Here is a 26,457-nt window from a genome sequence, read left to right on the forward strand (position 1 = left end):
GGTGGCTCAGCCAGTAAAGAATCTGCCTGCAATGCAGGAGATCTGGGTTTGATTCCTGAGTCAAGAAGATCCTCTAGAGAAGGAAATGGCAACCCATGCCAGTATTCTTGCCCGGGAAATCCCATGGATAGAGGAGCCTGATGGGCTACAGTCCATGGGGTCACAAAGAGTCGGGCATGACTGAGCTACTAACACGAGATGAGTTGTGAATGATGGTGTCATTTCTGAAACTAATAGGTTTTCTATCTTTATTTTTCAAATATGAATGCCCCTTTAAGGAGAGTTTTCTACATAGATCCTTCCTAACTTCTTATTTCAAAGGCATATTCTTGCAACATTACCAGTTCGTTAAGACTGGTAATAAAAGTAATAAGTAAGTATTTTTATAAGTAATAAAAATATTACTTGAGAAAAATGTCCTAGTCCAAACTTCTGAAAACACTGGCCTGGAATAAACTTAAACTTTAGAAACATAGTGTTGATTATATTTCTTTCATAGAACTAGCTAATTAAAATTTTGTTCAAATCAGGTCGATTCTTAAAATTTATTTATTTTTAATTGGAAGATAATTGCTTTACAATGATGTGTTGGTTTCTGCCATACATCAACATGAATCAGCCATAGTATACATATGTTTCCTGCCTTCCAAGCCTTCCTCTCACCTCTCACCCCTCTAGGTTGTCACAGAACACCGGATTTGAGTTCCCGGAGTCATTCAACAAATTCCCACTACCGTTTTTACAAATGGTAACATATGTTTCAGTGTTACTCTCTTAATTCAATTTGTCCCACCCTCTCCTTCCCCAACTGTGTCCACAAGTCTGCTGCTGCTGCTGCTGCTAAGGCTCTTTAGTCGTGTCCGACTATGTGCAACCCCATAGACGGCAGCCCACCAGGCTGCCCCATCCCTGGGATTCTCCAGGCAAGAACACTGGAGTGGGTTGCCATTTCCTTCTCCAATGCATGAAAGTGAAAAGTGAAAGTGAAGTTGCTTAGTCGTGTCCGACCCTCAGCAACCCCATGGACTGCAGCCTTCCACTCTGCTCCGTCCATGGGATTTTCCAGGTGAGAGTACTGGAGTGGGGTGCCATGTCCACAAGTCTATTTGCTATGAAATCAGATCGACTTTTAAAAAAATTTGTAGACAAAAATCCTCATTATTTTTATTGAGCATTTTGTGTGATTATTCACTTCCGTGAAGTATCTATTCTCTTCAATAGTATCATGTGTTAATATTCATTGCTGCAAAGTGCTTGCCAGGGCCCTAAAACTCTCAAGACTTATGGTCCATTCCACGTCCATGATGCTCACACAAAGATTGTATAATTACTTCTGTCATCAAGATCTCTTCCATTGTCTTTGATGAAAGCAGCCATTTTTAGCCATTGAAGGGGATGACAGAGGATGAGATGGCTGGATGGCATCACTGACTCGATGGACAGGAGTCTGAGTGAACTCCGGGAGTCGGTGATGGACAGGGAGGCCTGGCGTGCTGCGACTCATGGGGTCACAAAGAGTCGGACACGACTGAGCGACTGAACTGAACTGAACTGAATGACAAATAAATGTTCCTAGTCCTTTCCTTAAAATGGTGGGTTTCTGGAGTCTGGGGTCAAGTTTAATGCTAACAAATAAGGCATGGCTGCATGTGAAACATCTCAACGGACAGACATAAATGATATGCCCATAGGGTTATTCATTTTTGTGGTTGGCTAGCTTTTGCTGAACTTGCACTGTCTCTAGGAATATGAAATAAACACAACTAAGTGAATCTGCTGGACCTGAAGTCTCTCTTAAAAGAAAGTGAAGTCCTATGATTGGGGAACTAGAGGAAAGAAGCTAAATTTCTTTTCATCTCCATCCACAACACCATGCCCGCTCTTTCAGCATCTCAGACTTTCTGTCTGCACTAATCTGAAGTGCTGGTAAAGCTTCCTGAGAACAGCTAATCATTATTAATTCCTTTAGAATTCATTGCAATAACATCAATCATAGCGAACTCATTTGGTATTAATATGGATGTAATGTGAAAATGAATAATGCACACAGGAGTTTTTATATTCCTATTTTAGAAAAATAGTTATGAACAATGTATTTCTCTTTCCATTGTCAAATCAGTGCCTCTGAGAGGTTTTCTATCAATTACCTTCATCATCATTCCAGTTGAAATCTTGTCAGAGCAAACATATTTCAAAGGATTATATCCAACTCCATTACAGCATTCCTGGCTCTTTGGAATAAGTTCAGTCTCACAGCATTTTACTGGCACTGGGTCATTCTTTTTAACATGTGCTTTAGACTCTCCACTGGAAGCTGAGCAGCATATGGTATCTGACATATTCACATAATCCAGCCCACAACAGAACATCCCTGCAACAATAAAATGTTATATATGAATATGAAATTAAAAAAAGAGAAGAAAACTGAGGCTGCTATAAAGTTTGGTATAAAAATGTCAGACTCAGACTGAAATGGTACAATAGCTCAGGTAGCATTTCCCTAGCACGGTGATTTAAATGTACAGTGAGGGGTCCTTCTGTCTAGGGCTCTTGCACTAGACACTAATTAGGTAACACACAAGAGGAAGTGTACTAAAAATCATCCAGCAGGGTGCCAAACTTCTCTGAAGCTCCATAAAAAAAAATGATCTGATTTCTGTCATGAGAATTACCTGCCCATTTTGTGATGATAACATCTTGTTATGGAAGAAGTGGTAGTTAAACCACAGGAACTCAGAAGAAATCTCTAGAAATTCACAAGGGAGAAGAAGTCACCCAAGCACTCTGGGATAAGAGGCTAGGCAGTGGAGAGGGAGCACCATCCTAGAACTGGAGACATTGCCTAAGCATCTTTTAAGTTTCTGCCTGCCTTTGTCTAAGATACAGATAGATGCTCCTTGTGAATCCAGCAGCAACTGTAGCCATCCTTGGATGTTAAGAGAGATTTGTGTTCAAAACCAGTTGATCATGCTCACTGATCAGGTAAACCAGTTGGCCAGCATTTTTTTTTTTAGCTGCAGGTAGATCCATTGCTGGATGTGGGTAAGAGGTGCAGGGTGGTGGCAGAAAGACCGTGTGGGGATAGTCATTGACCCACACTTCTCAGTGAAAGACAGATGTACCTGAAGTACCAAAGAGCCTCCTTTCTCCCACCCAATTCAGTGTAACTTCTTGAGTTCACGTCATTTAGATCTTGCCATAGAAGAGACACAGCAAAAATATCGACATAAATGGCTGAATAAGCAAACAATGCTCTAGAGTCAGATTAAACTAGAAATTAAGGTACCTATACCCCATGTCACTGGGCTATCACAGTAGAATTTATATCCAGTTACACAGCAGTGCAATGTGATGAATGATTTATAATTATAATTTTGTTTATTTATTATTAGTCCTGACTGATAACACAAAGAGACTCAACTTCAAAGTGCCCTGGGGTCCTAAATTGTTTAATCTGGTCCTGTACATATACCTACACTATGAAATAGCCCCCTAATAACAGACAAATGAATTTTAAGTACTTTTTAGATTATTAAAAAAAATCACTGAAAGTAGACCCTGATTTGACACATGCCTTAAGAAAGATGTTTGTCCACTCATGACTCCAAAGGACCCTCTCACTGACCTTTCCACTTTGAAAAAAGTTCAATATTAAAACATTTTAACTTTTGATTAATAATATACATTGATCATTACTGCATTTCATCACCATGTTTAAAGGTGATACGTGTCCAAAGTAATTGGTTTAAAGGTAAACTGCGGGGGTTTTTTTGTACTTTAGTATTAATTTTAGTTATTTGTAACATTTCCAGGGCAAGTTTCTTCAGAAAAATATACACTGCAGGGTTATCATTGTAGTCTGAGTCTTGATTACGATGGGTAAAATTCACATACACACACAAAAAAATCCACAGCTTCAAGTTTTATATTGTTTGTGCATGTTTTTTTCCTGCTGCCTTCTGATCAGACATTTAAATACAACCTTGGATTCTTTGCTGTCATTTTTTTTCTCTAGCACTTTTCTTAAAGTAATTCATGTTTCTATTTTAAAGAGCAATCAAAATCTGAAAACCAGCCCTTTAGGGAGCAGAATACATTCTCCGCCTCCACTCCCAAATTACTTTATGGTTCCACCATGCTTTCAGTATAAAATCAAAATGCAGACATTGACCTAATTCCAAACTCCTAATCAGTCATCTGATCGCTCTGAGGGACTTTTGACAGGTCAACTAAAATTTTGATAATGAACTGTTTTTACACTAGAAAAGAAAAAAAAAAAAGATGCATTCTTTCACAAAGAGCTTCATCTTTGTTTCACTGAATTAAAATTTTCAGCCAAGATTTCACTCACATAACAAGAAGTGACTCCCTTTCTAGTTTCTTTGGTAAACCATTACTTCTTTAATTATTATCAACCTTGTTCCAGTGTGATAAATTGCTAATTACTTAATACCCTAATCAGCGTTCATTCTTTGCACAGATAAACTGTGACAGTGCCATTAATTTAAATAGTAATTTCACTTAATGGCCAGAACGGCACACCAGATTTTTATGCAGCATTTTCTGAAGACTGCATCCATCACTGCAATATTCTGACATAAAGATGTCTGACGTGCACTAACTCACTTAGGGAGAGCAGATGTTGCCGAGCAGAGCTTGGTAGTAATTCCCATAGTGCATCACTTCAGCATGAATGAGCTGCAAATTCAGAGACACTCTTCTGAAACTGCATTGCAATAACTTTTGACCCTACCTAATTTATCACATGGAGCACTTGACTTTTGAACTTTGACACAGAGAAGGCACAGTTTTAAATATGCCCAAAGAAAAACAAAATGGGTCATGTATTATTGATGGATTGATCTATACTTCCAGAGGCTCTTCATTAAATTTGTACAAATGTGGAGATTCTCTTTGAACAAGGTGCAGATATTATTAAGAGGGTAGAGTATGCACTGAACTATTAGATATTTCTTTTTGAGATCAAACAACCTATATTAGTTTTCCAAACTGCATATATAACCAATGGATAGCTTCCACTGTATTGGATACAACTGAAAAATAGTGAAGGAAATAATTTTTTTACTCATAATATTATGAATACTTCCAATATGTTACCAACACTTACTTATTGTCCATGGCTGAAAGGAGAACATTTATAAATATCTAATCCTGATTAGTCTCTAAATCATTAATTCTATAAAACAAGTGCTCCATTAAAAAAAAAAGCCCAAGAATTAGCATGCTTTTGAGATAAAAATAATAGAGTCACAAAAAACAGAGTCTGGAATATGACAAATCATTGTGGAACTCTGGGATTGACCATAGAGACCACATTTTAAGCCATGGGATTATATTTCAGATTTAGAAGAATGTTGAAAAAAAAAAGAATACTTGTGTTTAGTCATTCTAAGGACAAACATAAAGTTGATGGCAGAACATGAAAGAAAAAAATGCATTTTTTCTTCACCAGCAGATGGCTCTAAGACTACCCCCACAAAGCTGAGACAGGGTAGGGTGAAAACATTTTCCAAATTATTGCAGTGTATTTCATAGCGTTTATATATTACACTTTTCAAAAGTTCATTATGTCATATGGAAATCTTCCTGGGAACTCTTCTTTCAATACAGGTCTTACACAATGTATTTCTGTAATGTATTTTCCTCTCTGTAAAGTCCCTAAATCCCACCTATGTAACAGGATTAGCCATTCATTCTACAGCTGTCCCAGTCAAGGGTATGGAAACAGAACCATATTCTAGAAGAGTTTCAACCCAGAGTTCCATACCTAAGACTGCATGGACAACACAGATAATAGAACTAACTAAAGCAATCTGTTCCCAAGGTACGTCATCATCAGTTCCTCTTGGCTAACAGAAAATCTTGTCCTTTCAGCATGACAGACAGGCTTTCATTTTCGTCTTTTAATATGAAGGGGTATAATCAAGTCAAACCCAAGACTGATGGCACAAATGATAAAACCATATAAGTAAACACTACGAATAAAAAGAGTAATAAAGAGGTTGAAAATATAGTCAAAGAAAATGGTTAAGAATACACATCCACTGAAAAGACGAGCATGACTTTCATCCCGAGGTACCTGTATAACACTCCTACACAACTCATCTGCCCAGAGAGAGCACTAAAAACATAAACGCTACCCCAGCACTTCTGTTCCAACAGCATCTGTTAATTCACTCCATTTATAAAATACATATTGACAAAGACAACTGAACTGGGACCAGGGAGATTTGATTTGGTGTGAGAAAGTCAATTCAATGTGATTTTGTTAAAGGGCTCCTGCAGGCAAATAAAAGAGTTTAAGTAATAAAGTACATAAAGAGATGTTTTATGAGCCAGCCCAGTCTTGTGGCAGGCACACAATGCCAGGCAGGGAGAGAGGCCAGGCTTAGGAACAATATTATGAGATCCAAACCCTCATGCAGCAGGTATGGTGCTGCTAGGTTGAGGAGAGAAAGGGCCATATGGATATTCTGGAAGGTCATTGAGGTCATAATCATTAGGGGCGACAGGAGGGAGCGGCAACAGAGAGAGGAAAAAAGACATGTGGAACGTGTCTATTTTCAGTGAAACCTGCAGGGAGGTCAAGAGACTAAAAAGAGATTTTTTTTTTTTTCCTTTTTAAAAGGCTCATTTCTTCAGTCCACCATGATTACGAGAGTTAGCGGAACTGTCAAAGGTCAGGAGGACTGTGGAGCTAATTTTGAGTCACAGGAATTGAGGAATGTCACAGTTTGCTTAAGAAATATTTGTATAGTATGGGTATCTTATTGAAATTTGGGGATTCTGAAGTATGGGCCCATGAATGGACTTCAAGGGCATGTGAAATGGCAGGCAAATTTTTGGGTGTATCCTACATATTACTATTTGAAGTGAGGGTATGCCACTTTCAAAAGACTCTACCAGGAGTGTACAACATTCAAAAGATTCAGAACCTTGTCCTAGAGGACAATCTATGCTTAGGAAAGGCACTTTGGACAAGAATGTTTTAACAGACTTAAATTTGCTTTTGTTTTGGGCAATAGTGTTTTAAGGGACTTATCTTTCTGTCTCCTTCACATCCATTTTGTCACTCAAATCTGATTTATCTCAAATCACAGTTATTATTATCTCATCAACTCTTCCCCGAGTACCAAACAAGGTTCAAATCCTTTTGGCTCTTCAGGTTTATCTCCCTCTATTTGCTTACATGCTGTGTCTACCTCCAATAAACCCAACTGCTCACCCCTACGTAGACGTGCTTTACAGGCCGCTAATTTCACACTTCAGCTCAGGCTATGCCCTCTAGCTGAAACATCCTTCTTCCATCCATGCATCGCAAAATCTCACTCCTTGTTTGTGGTTCTGATTCAGTAGTTTAGCTTTCTTCATCACTTTGGATGGAGTGATCACTCAGTTTTAAGACTATGCTTATATATTCATCCTTCTCATATGCCTATGTTTAACCATATAGGCACTTTTCTCCTTGATTAGATTGCAAATCCTTAAGGACAGAAATAGAATCTTAGCCATTTCATACCCACAAAACACTGAGAATATTTTGAATATAATCACAACACAATATAAATTTATTGAGTGAAAGAACATGGCAATTGACTAAAAATAAAAACAACAGTACGACAACAATGTTAAAATGAGACAGTGCTGCTGTTTTAAAACTCTGGCTCATTATGGTATTGGGGGGCAACACTTTTGCATCCCCACTTCTCTACAACAACGGTTCTGTCTTTAATGGATCTGTTTTTAGATCCATTAACTCATCCAAAGGAATAAGAGTTACTCAACTGATTAGTCACAGTACAGGATAACTAACTAATGGTCATGATTTCCTAGTAGAGTAAGCCTTAAGGAACTGATTCTTAAAGTTTGATGTCAGGACCCCTTTATACTTTCACAAATAAACCAGGATTACAAATAGCTTTTGTTTATGTGGGTTATATTTGTTGATATTTACTAGACTAGATCCTATCAATTCATGGCAAATAGATGGGAAAACAGCAGAAACAGTGGCTGACTTTATTTTCTTGGGCTCCGAAATCACTGTAGATGGAGATTGCAGCCATGAAATTAAAAGATGCTTACTCCTTGGAAGGAAAGTTATGACCAACCTAGACAGCATATTAAAAAGCAGAGACATTACTTTGCCAACAATGTCTGTCTAGTCAAGGCTATGGTTTTTCCAGAGGTCATGTATGGATGTTAGAGTTGGACTATAAAGAAAGCTGAGTGCTGAAGAATTGATGCATTTGAACTGTGGTGTTGGAGAAGACTCTTGAGAGTCTCTTGGACTGCAAGGAGATCCAACCAGTCCATACTAAAGGAGATCGTCCTGGGTATTGGAAGGACTGATGCTGAGGCTGAAACTCCAATACTTTGGCCACCTGATGCGAAGAGCTGACTCATTTGAAAAGACCTTGATCCTGGGAAAAATTGAGGGCAGGAGGAGAAGGGGATGACAGAGGATGAGATGGTTGGATGGCATCACCAACTCAATGGACATGAGTTCGGGTGAACTCTGGAAGTTGGTGATGGACAGGGAAGCTTGGCGTGCCGTGGTTCATGGGGTCGCAAAGAGTCGGAGATGACTGAGTGACTGAACTGAACTAGATTAGAGCTTAATACTGGAATGTTTGAAATAGGTATTCATTAATTCACCTAAAATAATAATAAATAGATAACATGTTAACATAAATATTTTTGAAAAATAAACACATTTCCAAACTCAGAAAAATTAGCAAGAAGAATGACATTGTTTTACAGTTTTGCAAGTCTCTTTAACATCCGGCTTAACAGAACTACCTGAATTCCTCTGTTTGTACATTCAACTTTTGCAATATCATGAAAGCAACCTAAATGTCCATCAGCAGATGAATGGATAAAGAAGACGTGGCATATATACACAATGGAATGCTGCTCAGTCATAAAAAAAGAATGAAATTGTGTCATTTGCAGTAACATGGGTGGACTTGGAAGTCATTATACTCAGTGAAATAAATCAGACAGAGAAAGACAAACACAGTATGTTATCATTTACACGTGGAATCAACAAACTAGTGAATATATAACAAGAAAGAAGCAGATTTACCAATACAGAACAAATAAGTGGTTACCAGTGGGGAGAGGGAAGGGAGAAGAGGTGAAGGGTAGAGGATTAAGAGATACAAGGCACTATGTACAAAAATAAGCAACAAGGATAGATTTTATACCATAGGGAATATAGTCAATATTTTATAATAACTATAAATAGAATGAAAGTGAAAGTGTTAGTTGCTCATTCATGTTCAACTCTTTGGGACCCCATGGACTGTAGTATGCCAGGTTCCTCCTCTGTTTATGGAATTCTCCAGGCAAGAATACTGGAGTGGTTAGCCATTCTCTTCTCCAGGGCAGCTTCCCGACCCAGGGATCAAACCTGGGTCTCCTGCATTGCAGGTGGATTCTTCATTAATTCTTTACTGTCTCAGGCACCAGGGGAGACCATAAATAGACTACAACCTTTAAAACGTATGAATCACTAAATTGTATGCATATAACATATAATATTGTACATCAACTATACTTCAATTAAGAAAACCAGAGAACTCTTCTGCAGTATTACATGTCATGTAATCTCTGGACAACTCCACTGTATAGTATGAGAGAATGAAGGTGAATAGGTTAGTATGCAATAGTTTAGTATTATTGTGAAAATAGTTTTGATCACACCTTCAGAATTCCCTCGTCCATACTTTAAAAGTTGCTGCTTTAGAGCCTAGCACACATTCACAGCACCTTTTCTGCTAACTTTGGCACATGTGTGGCATGCAATCAATCTCTCTCTTTTTTTCTGGTCATCCTCAAAATGTTTGTAACTTGGTAGTTACTGGGCCTGCTCATCTGTTCTGATAAACATTGATATGGTTTGGGTTGGAGAGTATCCACTGCTTGTTCAGTAAGAGAATGCTCATAAAGGTTAAGAGCTTAACTATACGGATAGAGTTAGCAACACCTCTTAGTCATAGTGGCAGGAGATTCACAGGCAAATCTCCCAGCCTCCCTTGCATTTAGGTATCTATAGATAGCTGAGTTTCAATAAACTGTTAATAAAAGTATCTGCTAGTCATAGGTCTGGCCAATAAAAAAAAATTACACATCTGTTATTTCATACTTTTTCCTTCTTATGATTGCAGGAATGGATACAATTCCCAGGTAATTTGAGACTCTACCTGTTGAAAACAGCAGCACTTTCAACAATCAGAACGACTGTGGGAAAGAGAGCTACCTGGATGACAACATTCACATCACAGTCCTACTATATGGGAAAGAAATGAACCTCCTTGGTATTTGAGCCTTTATACATTTTGAGATTCATTTATAATAACGATGAGTGATACCTGAAGTAATACAGCCACTGACTTGACGTGTGATTTGGAAAAAGTTTTAAACTTCCATTGGAAGTGCTTCTCTTTCTTCATCTGTAAAATGGAGATAATAATAGTACCTATCTCACAGGGTTTGCTCTAAGGATGAAACATATCAATGTGTACGAAGCACATAGAACTCAGCTTGGCAAACAGTGAAAATGGAATGTTACCTACTTTTTCATATTGTAATATTTTTAGGTCTTTATTGAACCTGTTACAATATTTCTTTCTTTTTTTTTTTATGTTTTGGTCTTTTTGGCCATGAGGCATGTGGGATCTTAGTTCCTCCGCCCAGGGATTGAACCGCTGCTCCCTGTACTAGAAGTCAAAGTCTTAACCACTTGGCCACCAGGGAAATCCTTGCTATAATTTGTCTCCTGTTCTTTGTGTACATCTTTTAGCCAGTAAACAGTATCTTGGATTTCCTTGGACTGCAAGGAAGTCAAACCCGTCAATCCTAAAGGAAATCAACCCTGAATGTTCATTGGAAGGACTGATGCTGAAGCTGAAGCTCCAATATGCTGGCCACCTGATGTGAAGTGGTGACTCATTAGAAAAGATCCTGATGCTGGGAAAGATTGAAGGCAGGAGGAGAAGGGAATGACAGAGGACAGGATGGTTAGATGGCATCACCAACTCAATGGACATGAGTTTGAGTAAGCTCCAGGAGAAGGTGATAGACAGGAAAGCCTGGTGTGCTGCAGTCGATGGGGTCACAAAGAGTTAGTCACAACTGAGCAACTGAATAACAATAAGGAGACGCTGGGCTGGATTTCTTGACTGGCTATATTTCTTGACTATATTTAGAACACTAGTCTCTCACATCTACTATCCATGGAGGAAATTTCTGAAATGACTGTGCGTCTACATTGGGAGGTTGGTTTTTCCTTTTTGTTTTTGATTGTTTTTCCTGGCAAAGTCAAGTTTCTTGTTAGCTTATAGGACAGATCCAGAGGTAATCCTTAAATTCGCCGGGTCAATGAAAATGTCATAATTGAAACCTAATTCTGTTGTATGTAGGACACCTATTCACTCTTACTATTTTTTGGACAGCTGATGGAAACCAACATAGTGACATATGACTATCAGCCAACTTGACAGCATATATATTAAAATCCTCCTCTAGATATATCCCACTGATTTGGATTTTAAAAATGCCTAAGATGCATACAATTGTGGACCCAGAGAGGCAATCCACAACTTCACAGGATAGTAAATGCCTTGGAAGTACCCTTGATAGCTATTCAGAGATAAAAATAAATAACCAGAAGTCAGGTTTGTTTTTTTTCCCCCTTTGGTTCAAAGAAGGAAATTAGTCTTTCCCACATTGGGAGGATTGAAATTTAATTATGAATAATTAAAGATTAAAATTTTATTTTAATTAAATTTAGCATTTCTTATTTATATACTGAGTTCTCGCTCAGTCGTGTCCGACTCTTTGCGACCCCATGAATCACAGCACACCAGGCCTCCCTGTCCATCACCAACTCCCGGAGTTCACTCAGACTCACATCCATCGAGTCAGTGATGCCATCCAGCCATCTCATCCTCTGTTGTCCCCTTCTCCTCCTGCCCCCAATCCCTGCCAGCATCAGAGTCTTTTCCAATGAGTCAACTCTTCGCATGAGGTGGCCAAAGTACTGGAATTTCAGCTTCAGCCTCATTCCCTCCAAAGAAATCCCAGGGCCGATCTCCTTCAGAATGGACTGGTTGTATCTCCTTGCAGTCCAAGGGCTACCAAAATACTGAGAGTCTATATTCTTATTACGGGACAAGATTTTGGTATAGCCAGGATCGATACTTTCAATCATTTTGATTAACTTCATTATTGAAGAGCTCCTCTTAATAGTTTACATCAGAACTTTACAGAAAAGAGAATGTATATAAGAACATGATATTTAACAATAAAACTATAATAATTTAAATAATTGGTACTTGTATTATGGAAAATTCTTTGAGTTTTTTTAAAAGAGAAGAAATTATAGAAAGATAGTGGAGAGTTCATAGTTTATCTCCATCAAGATACTATGATGTCCCAAAATCTTAACTTGGAGAGGCTAGACTTCCAACCCATACTAGTTGTAGGGGTAGATTTACCTTAAAGCTCAGGAAACTTGATCTTCAAGGTCCTTTGCTTGCATGAGCCCCTTCCAAGGCAATCATGGTTATATATTTTTATGAAATTTGCAAATGTATGACATATAACTACAGCTTGTTTTGGCCACTGTCTCTTGCCCTTTTAACTTGCCCTCTGTTATATGTGTCCTCATATTGATTAAGACTGGGGTAGCCATGGGCTTTTTGAGCTCAAATCAAGGGGAAGTTGAGTCTGGGGAATATTTAGTTTGGGTTCAGTAGCTAATGTGATTTCAGTCACTTTCTTTAAAAAGTTGTCAAGGCTTAAATATGTCATTTTAACCACAATTTGCAAAGATAAGGAATGTGAGAAATCACAAACTTTTAATTTGTATGCATGCAAAGGAAAGGTTTAAAGAAAGATCAGATAGAAAAATTAATATGAGACAAAAGCTATAAAAATGAACAATGGAGTCAACTGAAATATTCTGACATCAAGAAGAAAACTGTAACAAGATAAATTTCAAATCATACCCAAAGTAGGAAACTATTAAAAGAAAATGTTGGATCTAGGATTGAAGCCGGAGAAGGCACTGGCAACCCACTCCAGTACTCTTGCCTGGAAACACCCATGGACAGAGGAGCCTTGTGGGCTGCAGTCCGTGGGGTCGCTAAGAGTCGGACACGACTGAGCGACTTGCTTTTCACTTTAAACTTTCATGCATTGGAGAAGGAAATGGCAACCCACTCCAGTGTTCTTGCCTGGAGAATCCCAGGGACGGAGAAGCCTGATGGGCTGCCGTCTATGGGGTCGCACAGAGTCGGACACGACTGAAGCGACTTAGCAGCAGCAGCAGCAGCAGGATTGAAGCAGTGCATAAGCAATTTGATTACTTTGATCATACAAATTATGAACAGAAATAGCTCATATTGGAAAAATCTCAACTTCTTACTCATTTGTAGATAAAACAATGGCATCTATGACAAAATACAACTTATAAATTCAGTCATACAGTAAGGATATCCATGAAAACTGGTAATGATACTGTCAAGTCAACAAATAACTAAGACGAGTCACTGCAAATCACCTTAAGACAAAAAAAGTTAAAACATTCTAAAACTTAAAAAAAACCTTGGTAGGTATTTCTCCAAATTTGACAAAAATCAAACATTTCTATAAAATTATATTGATGAGTTGTGAAGCTTAAAGTCACTTCTATAAACTTAAAATCATTAAAAAATAGTTTGATCAACTATGTAACAGAAAAGAATGAATTATGTACTCTCTCTAGATAATATCTTTCTGTTCTCTCTAGATAATTATAGTACAAAGCCATTTTTATATGAAAAGGTGACCAAGGGTATAAGTTAAACATGTCAGGGGAAAAAAATAGAGATGCCAAAAGTTATATAATTAAAATTATAATTCTTATCATTTATTTTTCCCTTAGAAATATTTACTTTTATATTTTGTTTTGTCATCATTTTGTTTTCTTAAAGACCACTGCCCCAATTTTATACCTTTCAGGTGCACCCAAATCTAGATCTGACTAAATGTGTAATCTTGTGCAAATATCTAATCTCTGTGCCTCAGTTCCTCCATTTAAAAACATTAATAATAATAGTAACCATTTTGTAAAGATTAATTGAGGTAATAATGTATAAAACACTGGGCATGGTACCTCCTTGGTAGTAAATACTCAATGACAATGATTGCTATTGACGTTAATTTAATAGCTATAGCAAAAAGGGAGTAAAAGAATTTGTACACAACATCATCAGTAATAATTTGTACCTTATCAGTATTGCTGTGAATTATTCTTTTGGTCCAGAACCAATGCATTCATGTGTTTGTTTGCTTTTTGGTGGACATGACACTTTTCAAGAAGAAAGAGTTTGGTCTGTTTTTATGAAATGCATCACATGCACATAAAAATGTGAGATTACATTTTTCTTTATTGGACAGTGTGTAGTTAGTTGTTGCATCAGATGTAATTAAAATAAACTTTCATTACATATATGTTTTATATCTAAGGCAAATCTGTCAACTTCTCTGCTTCACAGATTCTCTGTTTACTGAAAAGTAGAAAAGGCTCCCTTACCTGGAAGGCGACTGTACACCACACCCTCTTCCTCTCCCCCGCAGCACTCGAAATCTTTGCTCACAATCTGTCCACCACAGCACTGCTGGCCGTGGCCATCGTGGAGCCTCCCAGCACAGCAAATCTGCTTTCCTGAGGTGGAGTACGGCATTCTGCCACAGCAGGAGTTGCCTAGGCCAGCGGAAACCCGATTGTGCTGTTCATCTGGACAACATACTTCACCTGTCAATTTAGGACAATAACCATCATTGCATGAGTTAAAAAAATATGCTTTGACTCACAATGAAATGTTATCACAACAATCTTGCAGATGCCAACCAGTTGACAGGATACTGTCATACCAGAGATAGAAAATCTCAATACAACTTCAAAATTTTTACATTAAGGTGTATGAACATTTTTGTGCTGACGGTGTATAAACATGGTTTAATTTTGCACTGAAGGTGATAAACATGTATAAACAAACATGTTGAAGGTGCATAAACATGACATACACATATGCCAACTTAGAGGCAAGGCTATGTTGCCTATTTTCTCTCTGACTGCTACTACATGAACACATGAAGTTCTGGTGACATGGATTAAGTGGCATTATAAAAAAGATCTGCATACAAATCCTCTTCTATCTATTCAGTATAATTTCTTCTGGAAAAAAAATTTTTTGGATGGGTTCAGAAAATAATTCTTGATAAATTCATATTGCTTTTGATTATAATTTACTTAAACTATATTTATTTAATCAAAAATATTTCCAGTGAAAAGGTTAATCAAGTGAGAAGAGGTAAAAATACTATATTCAAGTCCGCATATGAGTATTTTGCTGAGCTATGGTGGACACTGATTTTCACTGACATAGTTACATCTACATTTACCCTTCACGTGATATTCTGGGAAACCTGAGATAAGAATAAAATCTTTTGCATAGTGCCTTGGGATGAAAGGGTTCAAATACTCTAAATATCAGTAGTCTGCTTTTTTTTTTTTTTTGGTATGAAGCGTTGTCTAAAAGATAGGAAAACTCTAAAGACAGAAAAAAATTTTAATAGATTTTCTGAAGGAAATCTTAGAAAAGACTAATAATAAATTGAAAGATCTGAAAATCAAACTTCATCTTCCTTTTGTATCTCATGACCAATTCCGGGTTGACCTCCTTCCTAACCCCCTGAACCTTGACCTTCTCTCCCTTTTGCCTTACTAATTTTCTCCTTTCCACATCTTCAACAGACCCTTTTTTCTTTCCTCCACCGCCTCTTCTTAAACATATCTTTATCCCTGGACACTATCCCTTCATTAAATCTTATAAGGTATGTGAATATGATGGCTAACCTGGCAGGTTTTACAAATTTAAATCAAGGTCCAGAAAAGATTTGCAAAATCTAGTTAATAACTTGCCAAACCTTCTTAAGAAAAGGCACAAGATCCATGAAGAATTAAGGATTGCCTCAGGAATTCATAGTCCTCGACTCCTTGATCTCTGTCAATTAGCTCATCTTCTTATGAAGCCAGGATATGCCAAAACTTGGTTAGTAAAAGCAAGATGAACTGCTAACCAAAATGATATTTAAAATATGGGACAATATTTAACTATGGGCAGATATATAAAGAGCACAAAAATAGGACAAGAACTCTTAGCAGTTATCCCTGAGGTCTTTCTTGTTCAAAATTTACTGGTCAAAAACCCATCCCACTAGATGAAACGGACAAATAATAGAAGCATGTAACCTACCAAGACTAAATCATGAAGAAATAGAAAATCTGAATAGACTGATAGCTAGTAACAGGATTGAATCACTAATCAAAACCTCCCTGCAAAGTAAAGTCCTAGACTAGATGGCTTCACTGGAGAATTCTCTGAAACATCCTTTCTTTCCCTCTTTCAGTAGCACATTAAAAGGATTATACAACATAACCAAGTGAGATTTATTCTTGAAATGCAAGGATAACTCAACATACAAAAATCAGTCAGTGTAATACAACCATATTAGTGGAATGAAAGAAGGAAAACACATGGCCATCCCACTTGTACAGAAAAAGCATTTGACAAAATTCAAAACTTTTCTGTTAGGAAAACATTTAAAAAACCAGAAGTAGAAGAGAACACCTCAACACAATAATAAGTATGTGAGAAAACCCTACAACTAATGTTATACTCAAGAAACCATTTCTTCTAAGATCAGGAAGATGATTTTCACCATTTCTATTCAACATAATATTTAAAGGATAACCAGAGCAATTTGGCAAGAAAAAGAAATAAAAGGCATCCATATTGAAACGGAAGAAGTAAAATTTATCTCTGTTCACAGACAATGTAATTTCATGCGTAGAAAAACCCTAAAGATTTCACACTCAAAACCCAGTCTGAACTAATAAGAGAATTCAGCAGAGTTGCAGGATATAAAGTCAACATACAAAATATATATTATAAAAATAATAATGAAAAATTTGTAAAGGAAATTTAAAAAACAATTTCATTTACAATAATATAAAAGCACTTAAGAATAAGCTTAATCAAGGAGGTAAAGGAAATGTAGAGTGAAAACTACAAACTGTGGCTAAAAGAAATTAGAATTAAATTGGATATTCCACATTCAAGGATTAGAAGACCTGATATTGTTAATATGTCAATATTATACAAAGTGATCGATTCAATGCAATCCCTATTAAAATCCCAATAATACTTCTTGCAGAAATAGAAAAATCAACCTTAATAGTCAAATGGAGTCTCCAGGTACTTCAGATAGCCAAACAATCTTAAAAAAGAACAAAGTTGTCAATCTCACGTTGCTTGATTTCAAACCTTACAGTAAAGCTATGGTAATCAAAATGATGTGATCCTAGTACAAAGACAGACATATAAACCAATGGAACCAAATAGAGAGCTCAGAACTAAAACCTTGCATATATAATCAAATGATTTCCAAAAGGATGTCAAGACCAGTCAGTGGGGGAAAGGACCTTCTTTTCAACAAATGTCAGTGGAAAATCTAGACATCCAAATGGAAAGAATGAAGTTGAACCCATATCTTATACTATATACAAAAATTAAATAAAAATGGGCCCAAGACCTAAATGTAAAAGCTAAAACTATACATTTTTAAGAAGAAAGCATAGGAGAAAAGTTTAATGACATTGGCTTTGGCAATAATTTCTTGGATATGACACCATAAGCACAGGCAACAACAAGAAAAATAGATCATTTAGACTTCATCAAAATTAAAGTGTTAGGCATGCAAAGACACTGTTGCTGTTAAGTCACTTCAGTCGTGTCGGACTCTGTGCGACCCCACAGACGGCAGCCCACCAGGCTCCCCCGTCCCTGGGATTCTCCAGGCAAGAACACTGGAGTGGGTTGCCATCTCCTTCTCCAATGCATGAAAGTGAAAAGTGAAAGGGAAGTCACTCAGTCGTGTCCGACTCTTTGTGACCCCACGGACTGCCGGCTCCTCCGTCCATGGGATTTTCTAGGCAAGAGTACTGGAGTGGGATGCCACTGCCTTCTCCGAATAAGGATTGAGTTAACTTGAAAGAGGAGAGAAAGAAGCATTCAAAGCACTAAAAAGAAATGACAATGATATCCAAAAAGTTTTGATAAGAGTACTATGAAGCTAAGGTACCTAAGTCACAATGTGAGTGGACATGTTCAATAATGGAGGAATAGCTCATTAAATGACAGCAGTCTGGCAGCGAAATACTATGAGGCCAACGAATACACAGAAAAGAAAAAAGGCTGAGTGGGGAAAATGCTCACAGTATATTATACCAAAACCATGTTAAAGAATAATGCAGAGTAACAGTAAGATCTCAGATATAATCTGTTTTTTGATGTATAGCATATTTGCCCAAATATGGGGTGATGCAAAAAGAACTAAACACTTTCATAATTACTCAGCAACTAAGTTACATGTAGAACAGCTAGTTAAAACCAGTATGTAAAGGAACTATACCACTATTATTTCCATAATTTCACAAATTTCAGTAAGGACCTCTCACATCACACCGCAAACATGTACTGTAACTAATTCCAGACCCTTTAGAGCATATCACGATCACTGGCAGAAAAGACAGCATTGATTTCTTCCTTTATTTCCTCAAGGATGAGGAAGGGGTGGTATAAGCACAAAAGCTGCAAGTATTACAGCTGGAAATCTGGTAGCCCCTGTTGCAGAGGTAGCCCAATAATTTGAATACAAGTTCAGTCTTACACCATTGTAGGTGAGTCTTCAGGAAACTCCAGAACCAACAAAGAAAGTAAGGCAAACTCCCATCTTACTAAAAAAAAAAATCAAGTTGCAGCTTCAGGGAAAAATCAACCTGCTGGCACAACTAGGTATGCTATTTCTGTCAGTGTGTTTTCTGCAAAAATGAATGGACTAAGGATTCACACTGGTGAAAACTAAGATTCATTCTGGTGAAAACTAAAATGTAAAGATAATTTGATAGCTTGATAATTATATGTCTGTACATCACCGACTCAGTGGACATGGGTTTGGGTAACCTCCGGGAGTTGGTGATGGATAGGGAGGTCTGGTGTGCTGTGGTTCATAGGGTTGCAAAGAGTCGGACACAACTGAGCTACTGAACAGAACTGACAGCTATATTAAGAGCATGATAGTATAGTTATATTTAATCTGGTTATTGAGTAGTAAGCTTTTCTTTCAACTATTTTTTTTAAATCACATAAGAGGTTTTGTCCCCCTTAAAAACTATTCAACAGAAAAACTGCTATAAATCCTCACAAATTCTCACATCATCTAGCTCTCAATTTTAAACAAAATTTTTGAAGAAGATAACCTGAAAACACCTTCATGAGTGCAATTTCAGGTGCTTATGCAGACCACCAAAAGAAATCAACTCTTAGAAAGAGGAATAAAAAACATAACAAGATTTAGGAAGTGCTGAGCATTTTTCAGTTCAGTTCAATTCAGTTGCTCAGTCGTGTCTGACTCTTTGCGACAGCTTGAACTGCAGCACGCCAGGCCTCCCTGTCCATCACCAACTTCCAAAGTTCACTCAGACTCATGTCCATCGAGTTGGTGATGCCATCCAGCCATCTCATCCTCTGTCGTCCCCTTCTCCTCCTGCCCTCAATCCCTCCCAGCATCAGAGTCTTTTCCAATGAGTCAACTCTTCGCATGAGGTGGCCAAAGTACTGGAGTTTCAGCTTTAGCATCATTCCTTCTACCAACTGATTAAAACTATGACCCATAGGAGAAAGTAACTGTAAATCATATATTTAATAAGGTACCAATATGCAGAATACATAAAGAACTACAACTCAACAGCAAAAACACGATCCAATTAAAATATGGGCAAAGGATACATAGAGGCTTCCATGGTGTCTCAGATGGTAAAGAATCTGCCTGCAATGTGAGAGACCTTGGTTCAATCCCTGGGTTGGGAAGATCCCTTGGAGGAGGGCATGGCAACCCACCTATTCCAGTATTCTTACCTGGAGAATCCCCATGGACAGAGGAGCCTGGCGGGCTCCTCTGTCCATGGGGTTGCAAAGAGTCAGACACAACTGAGCAGTTAAGAACACACACACGCAAAGGATACATGTAGACATTTCTCTAAAGAAGATATATATATACACACACACACACACACACATGACCAATAAGCACAAATAAATTCAATATTATGAGTTGTTGGGGAAATGTGTATCAAAATCACAATGAGATACTATTTCACACCCAGTTATAGTTACTATAAAAACAAAACAAAAACAGAAAACAACAAGTGTTAGCAAGAAAATGAGGAAATTGGAACCCTGTGCATTGCTGTTGAGAATGCAAAATGGTGCAGCTGCTGTGGAAAACACTATAGCAGTTCCTCAAAAAATTAAACATAGAGTTACCATATAATATAGGAATTCCAGTTTGGGGTATATAGCCAAAAAACTGGAAGCAAAGACTTGAATAGATAGTTGTATAGCAATGTTTATGACAGCCTTATTCACAACAGTCAAGACATGGAAACAGCTCAAATGTCCATCCTCAGATGAACAGATAAACCAAATGTTATAAATACATACAATGGAATATTATTCAACCTGAAATAGGAAGGACATTCTGACATGTGCTACAACATGGATGAACCTTGAAAATATTATATGAAATAAGCCAGTCACAAAAGGACCAATATTATATGATTCTACTTATATGAAGTACCTGAGGAAAAGGAGAAAGGATTTACTGCAAACAGTGAGGTTACTGTATTTGTTATGTTTTTCTAGGTGAGAGCTTTCTCCTCTGATCTGCAGTGTGGTTCCCATTTCTTAAATCTTTACAGCTAGAGAATGTGCGGTGTCCCTTTTTGGCAGACTTTCTTTACCGTAATGTGTCACATGGTCCAGGGGCACCATCGGTTAATTAAACATCACTTAGGACAATGGTGGGCTTAGAAGAACAGTGTATATATACTTATATTGGGGAAAACTAATCCTTTAAAAAGAAATCCACTTTTGAGTACAACAAATATCAATTGGATATTTCAGTCATATTTCCCTGAATCCCTCAGAATGTTATTCAGTTACTAAGCGAAGAAAAAGCTTCATAAAAAGAGGTGTGGATTATATCAATGAGAAGTAAAACTGATTTTTTTCCCCTCAAAAAAGGGCTATTAGACATAAGATACAAGGATCAGTCACCTTCTCATTAACCTCTCAAAATGAATCTATTTCACAACCGGCTTGAAAATGTTTTCTCTTTAAAAGCTACCATGCAGTCTTAACAGTTAATTGTTATTCTTATCAAAGAATGACCCACATTAACATTTAGCTTGAGGTCATTAGCATATTTATAAAAAAGGGGAGTGGAAAGTGCATTCTTTTCTCTGCTGCTCTTTGTTATGGGGTTCTATGGAGGAAAGTCGTGAGAAAAAAATGAAGTCAACATTATTCACCAAAATGAGGTAAATATTATCCACCAATATTTCAGACTTGTCTAGAAATATCAAAATGCCTAGATCTGTCTCAGGCTTGAACTGGCAGACTACTGAGTGAATTTTAATTACATTGAAATGGGCTTCCCTGGTGGCTCAGCAGTAAAGAATCTGCCTGCAACGCAGGAGATGTGGGTTTGACCCCTGGGTGGGGAAGATCCTCTGGAGAAGGAAATGGCAACCCACTCCAATATTCTTGCCTGGGAAATCCCATGGACGTCCACAGGATTGCAAAGAGCCAGATACAACCTAGTGACTAAAACCACCAAACAATAAGATGGTTTGGGATCAACATGTTTTTCTTTCATGATGTAAACAGTGTTAAGCCAGGTAATAAAGACCACTGGCTGAAGACTGAGATCACAATATAATATCTTCAATTAGGTACATTGATATTAGTGATTGGAGCAAAATATTCTCTTTGATTATCCCATAAGATTGCATTTTTTCCCTCTGATATCAAGGTAGGCATCCTAATCCTCTGAAAAATTAACCACTTAAAAGATCTAAATGTGGCCAATGCTCAATAGAAAGGCTTGCATAATATCAATAAATGAGCTTTGAGCTTCCAGGACTTATTTCATTTTTGGACTTTCTTTGGGGAAAAAAAGTTGAATTTTATTTGGAAATAGAATAAAAGTAGATTGTTTTCTTAGTTCAAGATCTGACACTTTGTGTCAGGATTGAGAAAGATGATAGGCATATCTCCTAGGTGTTCATAGCTTTGACAAATGTAACCAAGTGATTTTTATCAATTTTAGGCAAAGTGGATATTTTTCAGAGTTGGGACAGTTCTTTGCAAATCATAGCTTATTAAAAATTTTAATGTGACTTGGAGATGAAAATGCAATTAGAGAAAAGCCTAATATGACCTATTGTTCTGAAGAATGGGAAGGATGGGACAGCAGAAAATTTTCATCTCACATCTGTGGTTGTAATTTTCAAGGCAATTTTTTTTTTTGCAAAGGAGTAAAGATGTGAAATATAGTCAAAAATTCCCAAAGTGCAAATTATTTTGAGAGAGTAAAGCATTTGACAGTGTCTGATTGGTTGCCTAACACTATGACTTATAGTATAACAAAGTTAAGACTTTAATCCTTGGTTGTCGGGAGCCAGCGTGAGGAATCCCGCCCATGGCAAAGGTCATGAGGAAGGAGGCCTGACATACGCAAAGGCAGGATCAGGCCTCATGGATCCCCTGGACATCACCATTGTGTTTTCTTACTTGGAAAATCCAGTTGATTAAGAGTTGCTTAATTATTAAAGTATTTTTTGCATAATAACTAGAAAAAAATAATACTTCTACAAAGAATTATAAAAGCATCTTTGTGGAAGAATCATAAATAATAGTACATTAATAAAGGTAGGTTTTCAAAATTAATTAATCTATGTGAATCTGGTCATGTTATTGATTCTTTTTGAACCTCTTTCTATGTTTGGAAACTTTAAATAAAATAACAGTGTCCTACAGTTGTGAAAAATATATACGGTATCATAACTAAAATCTTGAATACAGAGCTTGCCAGATGCTTGTTGTTTCATAAATGTTTTATAAATGCCAACTGTTGTCTTTATTTTCAGTTATAGTCATTGGACACTGTTTTGTGTAGTTGAATTTGCAAAATGGCTTATTCAGTCAGCTGATAAGATAGAAGGAAAAGAAGGTGAGGAGGGAAAAATTGCTGATTGCTACTCTTTACTAATCCCACCTTGCTCTGCCAGGTGTAGAGTAACGAGGGGTACTATGGGCTAGACTCAGATAAATGGAATTTGTGATAAACATCCACCTAAGAACAATGCCATTCCAATCCAAAAGAAAGGCAATGCCAAAGAATGTTCAGACTACCACACAATTGCACTCATCTCACATGCAAGCAAAGCAATGCTAAAAATTCTCCAAGTTAGGCTTTAACATTACATGACCCAAGAACTTTCAGATGTTCAAGTTGGATTTGAAAAGGCAGAGGAACCAGAAATCAAATTGGCAGCATATGTGGGATCATAGAAAAAGCAAGAGAATTTCAGAAAACCTCTACTTCTGCTTCATTGACTGCATTAAATCCTTTGACTGTGTGGATCACAACAAACTGTGGAAAAGTCTTAAAGAGATGGGAATACCAGATAACCTTACCTGCCTCCTGAGACACCTGTATGCAGGTCAAGAAGCAACAGTTAGAACCAGACATGAAATAACAGACTGGTTCAAAATTAGGAAAGGAGTATATCAAGGCTGTATATTGTCACACTGCTTATTTAACTTCTATGCAGAGAACATCATGTAAAGTACCAGGCTGGATGAATCACAAGCTGGAATCAAGGTTGTAAGGAGAAATATCAATAACCTTAGATATCCAGATGACACTACCCTTATGGCAAAAAGCAAAGAGGAACTAAACAGCCTCTTGATAAAAGTGAAAGAGGACAGTGAAAAAACTGGCTTAACTCAACATTCAAAAAATAAAGATCATGGCATCTGGTCCCATCACTCCATGGCAAATAGAAGTGAGAAACAATGGAAACAGTGAAAGACTTTATTTTCTTGGGCTCCAAAATCACTGCAGATGGTGACTGCAGCCATTGAAATAAGAAGACACTTGCTCCTTGGAAGAAAAGCTATAACCAACCTAGATAGCATATTAAAAAGCATAGACATTACTTTGCTGACAAAGGGCCATGTAGTCAAAGCTGTGGTTTTTCCAGTAGTCATGTATGGATGTGAGAGCTGGACCATAAAGAAGGCTGAGCACTGAATTGATGCTTTTGGACTGTGGTGTTGGAGAAGACACTTGAGAGTAACTTGGGCTGCAAGGAGATCAAATCAGTCAATTCTAAAGGAAATCAATCCTGAATATTCATTAGAAGGACTGATTCTAAAGCTGAAACTCCAGCACTTTGGCCACGTGATGCAAAGTGCCAACTCATTGGAAAAGACTCTGATGCTGGGAAAGATTGAAGGCAGGAGGAGAAGGGGATAACAGAGGACAAGATGGGTTGATGGCATCACTGACTCAATGGACATGAGTTTGAGCAAGCTCCGAGAGATGGTGAAGGACAGGGAAGCCTGGCAAGGTGCTGTCCATGGGGTCACAAAGAGTCAGACCTGACTGAGCAACTGAACAGCAACAATAAGGAACAACGCATGCACTGTTCAGAATAGAAATGGAGAAAATGGAGACCAGGTTCATGGAGTGATACACCAAGAAATTCAGAGTTTATGATGAAGTACTCAGTTCAGTTCAGCTCAGTCACTCAGTCGTGTCCAACTCTTTGCAACCCCATGAATCGCAGCATGCCAGGCCTCCCTGTCCATCACCATCTCCTGGAGTTCATTCAAACTCACGTCCATCAGTGATGCCATCCAGCCATCTCATCCTCTGTCGTCCCCTTCTCCTCCTGCCTCCAATCCCTCCCAGCATCAGGGTCTTTTCCAATGAGTCAACTCTTCGCATGAGGTGGCCAAAGTACTGGAGCTTCAGCTTTAGCATCATTCCTTCCAAAGAAATCCCAGGGCTGATCTTCAGAATGACTGGTTGGATCTCCTTGCAGTCCAAGGGACTCTCAAGAGTCTTCTCCAACACCACAGTTCAAAAGCATCAATTCTTCAGTGCTTAGCCATGTGAATAAAGTCACAAAAAAGGCAGTTATCCAGCTCTCCAGATATATTTCTTTATGTAGTACATATAACAAGTCCCTTGCATTTCCTCTTTGGTTTGTGCTTTGTCTTGCTTGTATTTAAAGAAAGCTGAAACAAGAAATGATATCTAAAACCAAACATTGGCTACATGTTAGTGACTGTTGTTAGCTATGTATTTTTTTTTGGTGGGGAGGTGCTTAAAACAATTCACTGACATAAGTCATGTGTTTGCTTTTTCTAGTTCCCAATATTACTGAGTACACTTGGAAATGATCCTCACCTGGTAGAATTCTAACATAATACCCTGAGCAACACTGATGATTTGGTTGTGTCTCTCGTATGCGGCCACCACAACAAACTCCAGTCAAGTTTGAAACAAATGCTATGTACTTCTCTTCACAACAGGCATGTCCAGGCTGAGGGTCATAGAGAGCTCCATTGCAACAAACCTGAAATTTGAGAATCAGGTGTAAAAGAAGTTATTAAGAGTATTATACCACCATATCTTATATGATACTGTTATTATCTAATAAGGCCTTGACCTTAGATCAAATGTAGCATATTTCTGATAAAAATTCAAAGGTTTAAAAGATATATATTCTGAAAATCATTCAAATTTTATCATTGCAATTCAATACAATGTAGCTTCTTTTAGCCTTCGACCATGCTTTGTGCTCTATTATAATATGCTATAAGTATGAATTATTTTTGGAATGTCAGTGCTTCCAATGTGAAGATGATTTTGAGTTGCAAATGAACAATTTCTTCTGTATATATGTTTTTATTTTAATGATTGTTAAACAGCACCACATCTATGAAAACCTGTCTCTTATTGGTCTTTTTCTTTTAAACCTTGCATTTCCCTTATACTAATTTATATGATCACTTATTGGTGAACCCAATCTTCAGACAAGGCAACCTCAACAGTGTCCAACATTTATATATATATATAAAATGTATGTATATATGTATAATGTGTATTTATGTATGCATGTATATATAATGTGTATACATATATGTATGTATATGTATCTACATGTATCTACATAAAAGGAAATTTATATGGAAATTAATTTTGAAAAGCCCTTTTAACAATGTGTTTTCTCCAGGAGCTGTGGAAGAAATTATGTGCTCGAACAATCAGATAATTACTTTGCATGCTCACTTGAGGTCTGAGAGAATGACACTCTGTATCTAGAGCAAACGAGATACTGAACAGTGCTGAGATGTAGCCTCAGAACCTGTCCTTGGCATAAGTTACATTAATTAGATAGATGCT

General features: G+C 37.4%; 1 protein-coding gene across 1 annotated transcript in view; it reads right to left on the bottom strand.

Moving 5' to 3' along the window:
* The window catches only part of USH2A (usherin), a 935,662-nt gene that overhangs the window by 213,903 nt on the left and 695,302 nt on the right, over window positions 1-26,457 (bottom strand). The window contains exons 49-51 of the mRNA XM_005690572.2: window positions 25,459-25,627; window positions 14,603-14,824; window positions 2,148-2,371 (exon numbers count right to left, since the gene is read on the bottom strand). Coding sequence (XP_005690629.2) covers window positions 2,148-2,371; window positions 14,603-14,824; window positions 25,459-25,627 — 615 coding nt within the window. The remainder of the gene's footprint in view (window positions 1-2,147; window positions 2,372-14,602; window positions 14,825-25,458; window positions 25,628-26,457) is intronic.

The sequence above is a fragment of the Capra hircus genome, chromosome 16 (genome assembly GCF_001704415.2).
Source record: "Capra hircus breed San Clemente chromosome 16, ASM170441v1, whole genome shotgun sequence".
NCBI classification, from domain to species: Eukaryota; Metazoa; Chordata; class Mammalia; order Artiodactyla; family Bovidae; genus Capra; species Capra hircus.